Source organism: Ambystoma mexicanum, chromosome 7p (assembly GCF_040938575.1).
Source record: "Ambystoma mexicanum isolate Mex_15411 chromosome 7p, UKY_AmexF1_1, whole genome shotgun sequence".
Classification (NCBI taxonomy): Eukaryota; Metazoa; Chordata; class Amphibia; order Caudata; family Ambystomatidae; genus Ambystoma; species Ambystoma mexicanum.
In genome coordinates this window covers 841712498-841726889 of record NC_090939.1, presented here as the reverse complement: position 1 = coordinate 841726889, position 14392 = coordinate 841712498, and the positions used below count along the sequence as shown (strand labels likewise).

At 47.7% G+C, this 14392-nt stretch overlaps 1 protein-coding gene across 1 annotated transcript in view; it reads left to right on the top strand.

Annotated features, from left to right (window-relative positions):
• Positions 1-14392, top strand: part of PCCA (propionyl-CoA carboxylase subunit alpha) — a 3020006-nt gene that overhangs the window by 2398734 nt on the left and 606880 nt on the right. Inside the window, exon 21 of the mRNA XM_069637005.1 lies at positions 13187-13240. Within this exon, the coding sequence (XP_069493106.1) occupies positions 13187-13240 (54 nt within the window). The remainder of the gene's footprint in view (positions 1-13186; positions 13241-14392) is intronic.

Below are 14392 nucleotides of genomic sequence, written 5' to 3'. Positions count from 1 at the left end.
GGGAGTCTCCTCCTGATGAGATTGGTACTTTCCACTTTCTCATTTCCAAAGCTGCTAGGATGTTTAATCTGCTCCTAGGGGAGGAGAGAAAGGTAGGCTTTCTTTAGCAACGTAAAGTACAGGCACAAAAGACACTTGTCTCTATCCTTGTACTGGATGACATCTAGAAGGATGGCTTTCTAACCACGAAGAACCCATTTACGGCCCCTCCGAAAAAAGTTCAAATTTGAGAAGTACAGGATCCTTAAATCCCTGTGAACCCATCCTAGTCCAGATTATATGGTCTCTGCAGCCACCAGTAAATGCTCTGCCAATGATTCTTCATCATGTGCTCTTCCACCGGATAAGGAAGGAAGGCATTTGTATGCTTTTGGCAAGCGCATTGTTTCCACTGCAACCACTACCATTAAATCAGCTAATTCCTTGGCCATTTTGTCCAACTATGACAGGGAATTGTGGTTCAATGTGGGCCCTATCCTGGAGGGGTTTAAACTTCTTCAGGAAGGATAGGCCACCTCTGATAGTGCCATCACAGTTGCAGGGGACATTGCTCACACTGATTTCTGGCAGATGGACAACAATGTAGTGCTACGCCGACGGGGATATTTGGAGGCTACCAAATTCTGGCCGGAAGGGCAAGCCAAAATAGTGGATATACCTTTTAACTGAGAGGACCTCTTTGGGATGCAGGCCAACGACACACTCCAGGCCATCAAGTCTGACACTGCCAGGTTTCTGGGTACCCTGCAGCAGTCCTGGCAGATCTTTCTTTCTGGGAAGTCCCAGTTTTCAAGATACAAGAGTCTGTAGGTTGGCCTATTGGTCAATCATATCGATTTTCCCCCTCTCCATCCGGTGACACCTGCAGGTGAAAGTCCCAGTCCTGCAGGCGAAACCAACATCAGTGTGGCTCCTCCAAACCAAAGTGTTAAAGCAGTAAGCAGGCCTGACCAGTTTGCGAACTCACCCCCACCCCCTCCCTCAGTTCCATTCTCCCATGGGAAGTCTTTCCCAATTCCTTGCAGAGTGGCTGAACATTATCACAGACAAGTGGGATCAGTCCTTAATCCAACACGGGCACATCCTGGAATTTTACAGCCACAAAGATAGAAAACCATCTTTGAACACTTTGTTGGACAGACCGAACCTTACTCGTGAAAGGGCCATAGAATGTGTTGCTCGTGCTCAGTGGGGTCGAGGACTGTACTCCAGAAATGTCCTGGTAAGGACAGTCAGGCGGTTGGAGGCCAATTCTGGATCTTCACCTGTTAAACAAGTTCACCCATTCAGACTTTCAGGATGGTTACTCTTCAGTACATCATTAATCGGCTTCAACAAGGAGAGTGCCTGTCCTCTGTGGACTTGGAGGATGCATACTTCATGTCCAAATATATCTGATACACCAGAAGATCCTCTGTTTCACACTGGCAGGCATTCCCCATCAATTCAGGGCTTTTACTCTTCGGCCTCAAGTTCGCCCCAACGGTTTTTAACCAATGCCTCGCCCCAGTTGCAGCCCACCTTGAGGAGGGCATTCACGTGTACTCTTACCTCGACAATGGGTTGGTCAGAACGTCTTCCCTTCATCAGGTCATATGTCGCACCAAAAGGACGATGTACTGTTTGTCCTTTCTAGGATTCTCGATCAATTACATGAAGTCCTGCTTCGCACCTTCCCAACGGACATTGTTCCTGGGTGCACAGCTAGACAGTGTCTCTTCGCTGGCCACTCCCTCGGCAGACAGGGTTCTGCAACCTCCTTCATTCTTTGCCCTCATCCAGCTACCACTTCAGCACAGTATTTCCCTTCATGCCATACACATCTCCCTCCATCGTGTAAGCTCTATATCCTACTCCTCTGACATAGGCTGTTATTGCAAGCCCCACTCAACCTCTTTGTTGCATGATTCTTACCCTATGCTGCCTCCTGCTTCATCTCCTTCATTCTCCTAGCTCCCTTCCACTTGAATGCACTTGTCCCTGGAAATAAAAAATGTAACCACTATGCAGGGCTTTAAGATAACCTTATACCTCCTGTCTCCTATATGTCTACAGGAGAATCCACCCCTCCCTTATGACTGAGCTGCCGGCTGCCAATTTTAGAAAGACATGCCACAGTATATAATAGAAATGTCCGTTTCTGGCCTGAGGAGTATGCTTTGTGTCACTATGTTAAACCCAAAAGGGTGTGTGTACCAATTGCCAAAGTAATTTGGGTCTTCAGCAAAAACAAAAGGGTCCAGTGAAGTAATACTATCCATAGGAGCCAAAAACTCTGAAATTTACTCCTGAAGAGAAAGTTGCTCCCGAGTGCTCGTCCAGTGTTGAGGACATTCAGCATGAGATAAAAGTAAAGGAATCAGCACCTATTCTCAAGAAGCAAGTATACTTCTTTGCACATGCATTTTCCATTGCCGTTTGTAGATGCAGACATCTTACTTTCCACAAGATGTCCAAGTAAAATCGCTCCACATGATGTTAGGAGTTGTGAGGAACCTGAGGGTATTCTCACTGCTACTCCCATGGAATCTTCCTCACAGATGACCATTGAAAGGCCATTGCTCTTCGATCCCGACCCTGGGGGTGGAGAAGCGAGCGAGGATTACCCGGGTGGAGGGTCGTTGGGGAACGGGAGGGAGATCTACTCGGATGAGAAACAGTATTTCCCATGCCCCTTCCAGGAGGAATCCTCCATTCCAAGGACGGGGATGGGGTTTTGCTATACATGTCCCCTTGACCAGGAGAAGGGTATGAGATACCATCAGTCTGGACGTACCAGAAAAGGAGCAAAAAGGGTTAAATATAAAAGGGGCGAAACAGGGTATCCCCCTTTTCCTATAACAACCCACCCAATCCTTCCCCAACCTTTATGGGTTATTATTGGAAATGTCCAAAAATACTGTATTTAAAATCCTGAATTGGAAATTTGGCTGAATTTCGGCCGTTGGAAAATACTGAACGGCCGAAAAGTTTGACTAAATCCCCCATTCAGTAGCAAGGATTGTGGGGGTGTCTCCGTCTGAACTGTTTAATGAATTAACCATCACATGAGTTGTAAAAGGGACAGCGCACCTTGCGAAAAGGAAGGGGACAGTCCTGAAAGGTTCCAACTTGCGATATAGACATTTCAATGGTGTGAATGAAAAGAAATCTTTAGCGCTCAACTTTATAAAACCTACAAACCTATTTTGAACATTGAATAGAATTGAAATAAAGGAAATGGCTCTTTTTTTCCAAATACTGGATTGAATGCAGGTCAACCACCAGAAGGTGAAAACCAGAAATTGGGAATCTATTGAGCCTCTTAAAACTATACATTGTTTTGAACTTTGGGAAGGTAACCCCAGCATTTCTAGCATGAATTATTCTGAACTTGTGGAAGGGAACCCCAGCACCTCTACAGTGAACTATTGTGAACTTGGGGAAGGGAAACCCGGTCTTTTGTTGTGAACTGCCTTTAACCTCGCAAAAGGAATCCTTGGCCCTCATTCAAACTATTTTCCCTTTTGTCTACGAAGGATCATTTTGAGACTCTTACGAAACTACTTTACAATCGGGAAAGCGTACGGACTTTGGGTTAAACACTGTTTTCCTTTGGTTGTTGATATACTTGCACATTGTATAAAGTTAGTTGTGAGGGCAAATATAGGTTTTGGACACAGACAGATTCTTCAGTTGAACTCTTTGACACGGACGTTCCTTAGTTTTATTTAGGTAGGGAAATCCCACCTTAGAATAGAGCAAGTTAGGCTTTTTTCCATCCTGACATTTAAGTTAATAAAAGTGTTTATTTTGAGATTTCAGTCCTCCTTCATGATGCCTTCACAGAGTACTGAATCTTTTTAGATTTCAGGCAGACAAAAGCCTAGTTAAGCAAAGGATTCCAAGGTTAAGGCCAAGTCTCTTCTGACGCAGCACCCTCTGCATCTACTTTGCATCAGGAAAGGGACTTTTTCACCTTAATTCTTTCCTGCTGATAAGCAGAGTCACTGGCCAAGGCAACACATGCAGCAGCAGCAATCTAGGAGATATATTTTCTCCTCTAGTTGTGTGTGGTCAGGATAGGGCAGGCATCCACTTTAGTGTGCTCTGTTACAATATCTGCAAAACCTATTTAGAGAATTCTTCAATTTCCCTGCATACCAGCCAGGCTGTTATACAACCAATGGGATGCTATAAAATCATCACCAAGCCCTCCAGATCATACTACTCCCTCACTTATCTGTAAATTCCCCACCAATCATACCACTCTTACCCATTCCTCCTCCGAAACCACTCATCTTTGAAGACCTCTCTCCCTACTGCAGAGGGAAACTGGAGCTTGTGCCATCCGCAGTGTTCATAAAAGGCTATAACACCTGCTAATTACTTGTTCCCAAAAACAACACATCTTTGCCCAATTCTAGATATGGGGCTCCTTACCCTGCTTCCTTGGAAGGACACATTAGAAATTGTGACTTTGGCCCACTTCCTTCTTTTGTAGCTGTAAGATTTGCTATTCCCTTTGGATATGCAGGATGCCTACTTTCACATCCTTTTCCCCTGAAAACATTGAAAGTGCCTTCTTTTTGTGGTTGGAGATGCACATTCTCAGTTTGTGGTGCGCTCCTTTATCTCCTCAATTGTTCATGAAGGTCATGGCAGCCAGTAGTGTCAGGTGACAGAAGATTTAAGGAACCTCCTGATTGCCACCCCACAGATTTACAGATTTTCCAGCATCTTCAGTGGTGGAGATCTTGGGTAAATCTCCTTTATTGGCTCCCAATCTGTCAGTTGTGGCCTCTTGAACACTCTGTCAGATGCGCCATTGGTAGGGTGTGCAGCTCATCTTACTAGACATTTCAGTGAGTAGATTGTGAGCAGGCCACGGGAAGCCCTTTCAAATCAACTTGCATGGAATTAGGGCAATTTCTCTCATATTATGGTCATTCTTACCATCAATTGGAGGTTTAACTCTCCAAGAACTCCCAAATAAGGCCAGAGTCATGCACTAAATCAGTAAGATGGGTGCGCGTTGTGGGGTTGATCAAGCTGTGTAAGGAGGCAGTGAGCCTATGGTTTCAAGATTTCTGACAGCACACCTGTCATGGAGTCTAGACACCCAACTGGACACAAAGCCTGCTCTCAGGACTTTAAATGAGTAGTAAATGAACCGGTTGATTATGGTGGAAATCCTCTCTAAGTGTACCTCGCGTTCGTGAGCCTCAGCCTGTGGTTCAACGTCTTCTCCTGCAGTGCTCGACCCAACAGTGCGGTTGCCATCTTTAAATGTCTTCTAGCTCCTGCCACTTTGCACAAACTCTCACATCCTCCTCCTAGTTTCAGTACCTGGGTGGTTATGGGAGTTGGAGTCCATGGATATTATGGGACTTTTAGAGATTTCACATAAAAGCACATCAGAAAAAAAATGTGTTGTGGGTGTTTGGACCAAAGGTCGGGGTCTGACTAGAGTAGTATCTAGAAGGGATTTCTTAACTTCCTTTAAAGGGGGAACGGTTAGGTGACAATAGGCCATTAAGATCTTGGGTGCCAAAGGGTCTTCCTTGTGGGGAAAGAGGGACCTGGAGGTTGTCCCCTCCCATGTGACCCTCCCTCATACTGCTGCCCCTAGGGTCAGGATCGGGTAGTATCTGCCATCCCCATGCCACATGGGAGGAGGACACCGCCGGAGAAACAGTGATGAGTCCATCGGATTCATCACATAATATAATGTGAAGGTGCAACCCTGTATATTCACTTGGGCTATATTTGAATCTGCACAGGTCTTCCCTTGTATCCTGTAGACAATTTATCTGGGTATTGTTAGACTCTGGTTTAGAGATTGCTTTTGCCTGAGAGAAGGGAGTTGTGCCTATTCAGTAAATGGTCCACAGCTTCCAACAAATGTTCGGAGCAAGTGTTCAGAATTCCTGCTTGATCGTGATGGTTGGCCTCATGGTGTCTTGCATGTACCTAGTGTTATACTCGAGGTTGCAGGTGATGTCACTAAACTGATTGGGGCAGGGGCAGTGGTCACAGTTTTGGGAGACCTGCGACATACTATCCAGATCACTTCTTGAATGCCCCATGGACTGCAGACGTGCAATGGGGGTCCCTGCCTCTTTTCAGGGAAGTAATACTTTTGTCGTTTTCGGCGTTCCAGAATATGTGCATTTTGCCAGCCCAACTACCATACCATTCTGGCAAATGTCCTCAGGGCAAGCAGATTGTATTTTTGAGTGAAAGATGCACTAGGAGGTTGTGGGAGCCATCTTTTTCAGGTGAAGTGTTCCTTAGCTGAAACGTTTCACATTCAGTGCAGCTAGATTGCACTCAGCAGTTTACCATGAACATGTTTGGTGATGAATTGTTTGTGCACTGGGATTTCCACCTGGTTTACGTGTTGGCTCCAATTCCTCTTTTTCCATTTGTGTTGTGGGTATCGACGTTCCGGACCCTAGTGATTCTCTTTGCTACATAATAAGAGGGGGTGACATTTTATCCGGACTGTCTCTGTGCCAGCTTTGGTGGCATCCACTCGGAGTGGATTCGCTGTTGAAGGCTTGTGGCAGAGTCCTGCATCTGGACCGGAGCCCATTCATGTCCGAGTGGCTACAGTTCTTGAACAGTTACTTATACGACAAAGTTATGGAGGGAATGCTTTCTGTCCGTAGACCTCTCTATTTGCACTGGAGTGTGAAATACATTCTCGGTACAGTGTTGTAATAAGGATGGTGACCCTTTGGCCTTTCCCCGCCTCTGTCGTTGTGGATTTTTTATCGTCAGTGGCTAGAACTGCTTTTCTTGTGTTAACATTTAAAATAAATTTGATAGACTTTTCTCTCTTTAAGTGGATCATGGAGGAGGGCTCTTCTTTTTCAAGCCCTCTTTACTTCGTTTGTTTACATTTATGTCTGTCTGGTGAGTGAGTGAGCTGCAAGCTTTAAGTTCCAGGGTTCCCTTATTGAACCTTTCTGTAGACAAAATGTCTCAAAAATGGCTACAAATCAGCCAAAATTTCCTACCGAAATGTGTCTTATTTTATCTTTGATTTTAACTGGCAGATTAATTTTCCAGTTCTTCCATAACCGTCCTTCTAACCTTGTCGTTCTTTTATGTTTTATATTGCCAGAATTAAAGAGGCCTGGTTAAATGGCCAAATCATTATTCGATTTTCAAGCCGTAACAAGGGCCAAGCTGTGTCTAAAGAGACTACTTCTTGTTGAATAAAACCTGTAATGGGTTTTGCTCATATGTAGTTGCTGTTGAGCCTCAGAGCCCACTACGACTTGGGTTAGGCAGCAATTCCGTTGTTTCACTGGGGAAGGAGGGCTGTGCTGTAAATGTATTATTTACTTACCTTGGCTAATTTTTCTCAATGATTCAGTTTTCTTCCCATTCCCTCATCTAAATGACTCATAACCTCTTTTACTCTTACGTCCCATCCTCTTTCCTCCATACTTCATGGGCGTCCCTCCTAGGGATGGGAGACAGAACCTTTTTCATCAGAAAAAATCTTCTTCCCCTTTAAATTTAGAGGTGCCGCCTGGGAGCATGCCTGACTCCGCCCACCGGCGCCAATCCTCAGTCCTCTCTTCGGCATCGACTGGAATGGACCCCTTTCACCAGCGCTCCTGGGTTTGGCTTTGGCCTTGTAATTCCGTGTGCTCTTCCCCTGATACTGTCTTTTTGTATTTTTCTTCTAATCTTTAAACAGGTACTCGGTCCTCTGGCGCCATGCTCCGCCCCGGCCCATGTCGACGTCCTTGGGCTTCAGCAGTTGTCCAGTCTATGAGGGGCTCTTCCCCACGCCCGACCGCCATGCCTTATGCCTCCGCTTTCTTGGCCCCGACCACGGCTGGGAGGGCTGTACTGCATGCAACACGCTTACACCGCAAGCTCTCAAGAATAGCTTAGCAAGGTGGAGAGAAGTCTCCTCCAGAGGACTTTAAGAACTTTGTCAAGCACAAGTCAAGGCCACAATTTTTCCACCGCCCCCCGCACAACTGACTTCTTTCCTAGGAAACGTCCAAGCGTGAAGGACCGTTCAGGTTCTCACACCAGCGCAGGTACCGAGGCTCATCCAGCTACCGGCCGCCAGGCCGAGAGGGTCGATTGATCCTTCCGAAGACAGCGTTGAGGCACCACAAGTTCTTTTTACCGTGTGTCCACCCGAGGGTCTACGCCTTGCTACCGGACAAATGTCTGAACGGGTGCCTGTATGCAGCACTACCAGCAATTCAGCCGAGGGCACTATGCCTACTAGGTCTCGTCCTGCGGTGCAGAGTAGGCTTCAAGCTCCACCGCTAGGAATCCAGGAGGAGGCCAGTCCCAGTGAGCCAGGCACTGCGATGCAGACACGTGGCATGCAGCTCGAAAAGATAGCCGCTGCGTCAGACAAGATGGCCGCTCGTCCGACACTAAACCCGTTTGAGGAGCAGGTAGGAGATAGTGTGCAGGTGGGACTGGTCTTCACCAGGTACGTGGCCTACCGCTTATCCTTCTACGTTACTGGGCAGATGCCCCCTGCAACTAGCAAGGCAGAGTATGCGCAGGCCCCAGCAGCCACCCGCTACTCCGTTAATACCACCTGCCACCCCACCAGCCTGCGAGGACAGGTTTTTTGAAAGGTTCCTCACGCTGATGAGCTCCCCCCAGATGGGCTCCATCCTTCAGGATGTGATCAGGGACATGCTGCCGCCAGCACCCATAGTCATTCCTCCGATGCCTCAGTCCCCTGTGCTTCCCCAGCTGCCCACGCCAGGTCCTTCAATTCTGGCTCCCCTGCCTCCTACAGTTCAGGCGGTTCCACACCAGCCTCCACAGCAGCCTCCAGCTCCGGTCCCACACTGCACAGCTCCCGGCACTCCTCCACCAGCGCCAGACCAGTCTGACACCCTGGTGGACACCGATGAGGAGGAGGAGGGACTTCCATGATCGACTTGTAGGTTTAGCTGAATACTTGGGGCTTCCACAACCCTAGGTTGAACAACCTGAGGCGGGGGTCCTGGCCCAAGTCCTCACTTTACGCCCTACGACTAGAACGGGGATTCTGATGCAGAAGGACATTTTTGCCTTAGCCAAAAAGGGATGCCTTAATCCCCATTCAGTGCAGCCCACCAACAGGCGCCTCGACGCCAAGTACAGGCAGTTGGAGGGGGATACACTCTTGTTGTCGGCACACCCTCAACCACACTTCTCGCTGATTGCCGCGGCTTCCATATACTCGAAGCCTCAGTCTTCATCGACCACCTCGTCCTCGGCTCTGCTGGGCAAGAAGATGATCTTGGAGGCGTATGGAAAGAAGATCTATTCCAACACCTCGCGGCACCTTCGTCAATCTAATGTGGATGCCATGGTCGCAGCCGTTAACCCGAGGCTTTGGCTGGAAATAGCCTACTAACTTCCGGTGCACAGTCAGGCCCGCTTCAAGGCGGGGGTGGCAGAAGCAAAGATGGTGGCTCAAGACATCATGAAGTACACAGTGGCACATATTGACACCTCAGGGCGGGCCATCTGCATCGCCAAGGACAGGAGTAGGACTGATTGGCTCCGGGCTACCAGGTTCAGCCTGGACGTCCAGCAAGGCTTATTGGACTTTCCATTCGAGGGTAGCAACCTCTTTCATTCCACCACCGATGAGGAACTTAATAAGAAGAACAGTTCCCAGACTGCGAAATCCTTATCCATCCTTACAAAGTCCACACCCAAGACCTACAGACAAACACACCAGCGTTCCGACAAGGGTCGGGCCTTCGGCAGGTTTTGGGGCTTCCAAGAACGACAGTCCAGGCAGCCGGACAAATCTCTAACACCGCTGCAAACTGCACAAGGTGGGGCATAAGGGCTTCTTTCAGTCCCCCTCCTCAGCCTCAAAGGGGAAAAAAGGCTCGACACGCCCCTCCGGTCCACGTGCCTCCGTTGGGGGGCAGGCTTGCCTTCCATGCACACAATTGGAACGCAAGGTTCGCGGACCCCTGGATCCTATCGGTAGTGTCCATGTGCTGTTGCCTACCGGTTCCTCCCTCTCCTCCCCTCCGCAACCACAGATTAAGATAGGAACTCTGTTGGCGGAAGTTCGATTGCTCGTAGAGAGCCAATCAGTGGAAGAAGTCCCAGCCTCCCAGCGGGGTATGGTCTTCTACTCAAGGATTCTCGCCATACACAAGAAGAACCAGGCTGGCTTGAGGGTTGTGTTGGACCTTTCCACCCTGAACCTTTCCCTCCCCCTTCAAAATTTCAAGATGGTTACCCCAGCACTTATTGCAGAGACACTGTGCAAGGGAGACTGAATGTGCTCCCTGAATCTGAAGGACGCTTACCTACACGTCCTGATTTGGCAGCCCCATCGGTCCTTCCTGAGGTTCAGGATCATGGGCTTCCATTTCCAATACAAGGTTCTACCCTTTGCCCTCAATTCGGCCCTGAGGGTCTTTACAAGGCTTGTGAATGCAGTGGCAGCCCTTCTCTGGGCCTAAGGTCACCATGTCTATCCATCCCTGGACGACTGGCTTGTCAGGGCGAGATCCCCGGAGGCGGTCCATCATACCTCCTCTGCACTCATGAAAACGCTATACGACCTGGGATTCTCCATCAATCTCAAGCGTCGTTTCCAGCTGAGATGTCAAGTCTAACGTTCCTGGGCCTCATCTCGGATACGAGATCTGACAGAGTTTTTCCCTCAGAGGACATGATCGCAGCCATCCAGAGGGCCACAAGTAATTTTCTCAGCAGAGAGGTGACCTCCGCATGGTGGTACAAGCACCTCTTGGGCATCATGGCGGCATGTCTTCTGGCAGTGCTTTACACAAGGCTCAAAATGAGGCGATTACAACTGCACTTCGTAGTCTCATGGAATCAGGTGGCGGGGTTCACAGGCGGAACTCGTCCGCATTCCTCCCTTCCTACACCAGGACCTAGTCTGGTGGAGCACGTACTGCAACCTAAGGATAGGCAGGCCCTTCCGACAACCAGCACCGAAGGTTGCCATCACCACAGATTTGTCGTTGGAGGGCTGGGGAACTATGCTGGACAACCACAGCATCCACGGAGTTTAGTCCCTTCAGGAACAGGAGGCCCATATAAATTGGCTAGAGCTGAAGGCCATCTGGCTGGCTCTCGAGGCCTTTCTGCCGCTCATCAGTGGCAATATGATCCTCATTCAGACAGACAACTCCACCAGCATGTACTACCTCAACAAGCAGGGTGGCACCAGGTCCCCTCCTCTATGCACCCTGGCGGTTAACATCTAGGAATGGGCACCTGGTACAACAAGAAGTGCCCCCAGTTCGCATCCTGTCGGGGTCTGGGTCTAGGCTCTCCGGGTGATGCACTACAGATACAGTGGGATGGCATGAACGCCTATGCCTTACCTCCCACTCCACTGGTAGACAGGTAGATCTGCAAGATAAGAGTCCTGGCACCTCAGCATCATTCTGATAGTTCTGTGGTGGCTGGCGAGGCCATGGTACTCGGAGCTACTCAGACTGTCGGACCAGCCTCCAAAGCACCTTCCACAGGGCCCAGTACATCTTTTGTCGCAGTAGCGGGGCACAGTGATCCACCCGCCCCGCAGAAGTTAGCCCTCGCAGTGTGGTTCCTGAACAGGTCACGCTGAAGCATCTGCGCCTCTCGCAGGCTAACCTCGACATCTTTCAGGGTGCTAGGAGCGATGCTACTAGAAGCCAGTGCAAGAGCAAGTGGACTAGGTTTTGCCACTGGGCAGAATCTAAGGGGGTTGACCCTCTCACTTGCACACTGGACGATGTGCTATCCTTTTCAGCACACCTCGCACACTCTGGAGTCCATATAGACACATGCTGCACCTAACTGGCGGCCATCAGAGCCTACCGGAACTCGGAGGAGGACGTTTTCCCATCCTCCAACCCGGTAGTTAAAATACATTTGGCGGGCCGCACCAGGCTGTACCCACCTATCAAGATGCCACACCCAGTGTGGGACCTCAGCATAATGTTGGGCGCCTTGGCGCATAAACCCTTTGAGCCAATGGCATCCGTGGACATCAGGCTGGTCACCATGAAGTTTGGTGGGTCATACGTCTGCACGCAGTGTCAGCGAGGGCCAAGCTCTGGTGGCTTCGGAGCCATACACTACCTTTCATAGAGACACCCCGCGTTCTTACCTAAAGTAGTGTCAGAATTCCACCTAAATGAGGAGATAGTACTCCCTGCTTTCTCTGCAGACCCCAAAGACGATGCTCAGAGGGTCCTGCACTGTTTAGATGTTAGGCGAGCAAGCACTACTGTTTGAATGCCGGCACCAAGTCGGACGCAACATTTGGGCAGGCAGTATTAAGGAACTTGTTTTCTTAAGGAGGGTCACCTTTCCACCCTAGGGCTACATTCAGTTGTAATCGCCCATGCAGTATGGAGGAAAGGGGACGGGATGTAAGAGTAATTATACGTTACTCACCGTAGTGACTAACATACTCTTAGTCCATAGTCCCCTTTCCTCCATATGTCCAACCATCCTCCCCCCTAATAAAACTGGTGTCGTTAGGCAATGGTAATATTGTCGACACGTTTATGGGGAAGGAGGAGTGGCGCCGGTGGGCAGAGTCAGGGGACCGCATGCTCCCAGGGCCGCACCCCCGCAAGCATCTAAATTTAAAGGGGGGAGAAGATAATTTGTGGTGAAAAAGGTTCCATCTCCCGTCCCTAGGACGGATGCCCATGCAGTGTGGAGGAAAGGGGACAATGGACTAAGAGTACGTTAGTCACTACGATGAGTAGCTTATCATTTCTGCATCTGTGAGCAGGGAAAATAGGTGCGAATAAGATCATGGGGCTTGTGCAAAGACACTTATGTATGATGAACCGCTTTTCCAGGACCAATTGGTGCCTTGATGGAATCGTGCTGAACCTTGCTGCGCCGCCCCATGTCTTTGTAATGTTTTTGAATCCCTGCTTAGATTGGGTTTAGTTAAAGAGACAAGGACATTTGCTGATGGAAAACTTATCCATCAGAAAGAACCTTAACAAAGTTAAGTAACTTGTTCTTCCATAGGTTTGAAATTGAATCCTCTGTCTTTATTAGGTTTCCTCTACCATTGAAATATATTGTAAATGGAGTGCATCCTGTTTGCTAAATTGTTTAGAAATATGTTTTTAAATGATTCAATAGAAAATAGGGTTTCACCTAATCCTCCGGTGTCTAACATTTTTTCTAACCATTTGCTTCTTTTCAGTGCCTCTCTCGAGATGCTGCAGGGAATATAAGCCTCCAGTTCCTTGGCACAGTGGTGAGGCTTTAAATAATTGCGATTGAAGTGTCAATTACCAGAGTGATTTGTTTTGTTTTTAGTGAAGTGGATTGTCTCTGCCAAGAGGTTGAGCCATCATATCATTTTGTTTGCCTCTGCAGAGGTTTCCCAAAGCCGAAATGTTATCAAATGAGGACGGTGTACTATTGTTCAATTTCGTAGTTTGCAAGAACCATTGGGCTTTAACCCCTTTATTGCGTTGGGCTTATAGTTTCAACATGAACTAAATGGAACAAAATGATAAACTTCAACCACTACTGTATTTGGTTGCTTTCAAGCTTGCTGTTCAGTGAAATGGAGTAAGGATTTTTCTGGCTTTCTTTAACCCATCACCACTGCCAAACATTAGTTATATAGGAATACAGCACCATCCTGTTGACGTTTTGTTGCTTATATTGGTATTCAAAAGGAAACACAATTTTTTTGTTGGATTAATCAATTTGTTCTGACAGTGTTTTTACCCAAACATGATACCATTTTCTTTATTGGAATGATTAATGTTAATAAAGCTATATATGTTTTTGCATTGGGTTTATCTTTGCATTAAAATGGCTAAACCATATATTGTGCCAAAAAGTTAGTGTCTGAAATGTTTATGGACCTATTTTCTGTACCTTACACATGGGTGCTTATCTTTTACTTGTATTATTCCCATGTTATAACTGCGGTGTCGGCCTGTTAAATTTCACACAAAAGGATAATTGCATATTTCAACTATGCAGAGTACTCTGCTGAATTCTTTTGTTGTCTGGACATTTGGTGGTGACCCTATTGAAATTGCCACTGCACCTTCACATTGCTTTTTGAGCTGGTGGCGTTCAATAACTTGAATAACGCAATGAAACCCCAATCTGGACATCACACCTCTACACTGAATGCTTGGATTTCACTAGGGTTAGTCAATGAATTGTCTTTAATGTATAATTAGATTACACATAACACACTAAAAAATCAATACATAGAATCACATAAATTGAAAACGCAATAATCGCCTTGCAACACATTTCTGGATGCATCAAGACTAATGGCAGCCAACCTGGCACTGGGAGTGTGCAAACAACATTGAGGGAACTGTTGGAGCAAATAACAGGGCAGTGCATCTCCAATTGTGCGGTTGCTGATCCATGTAAA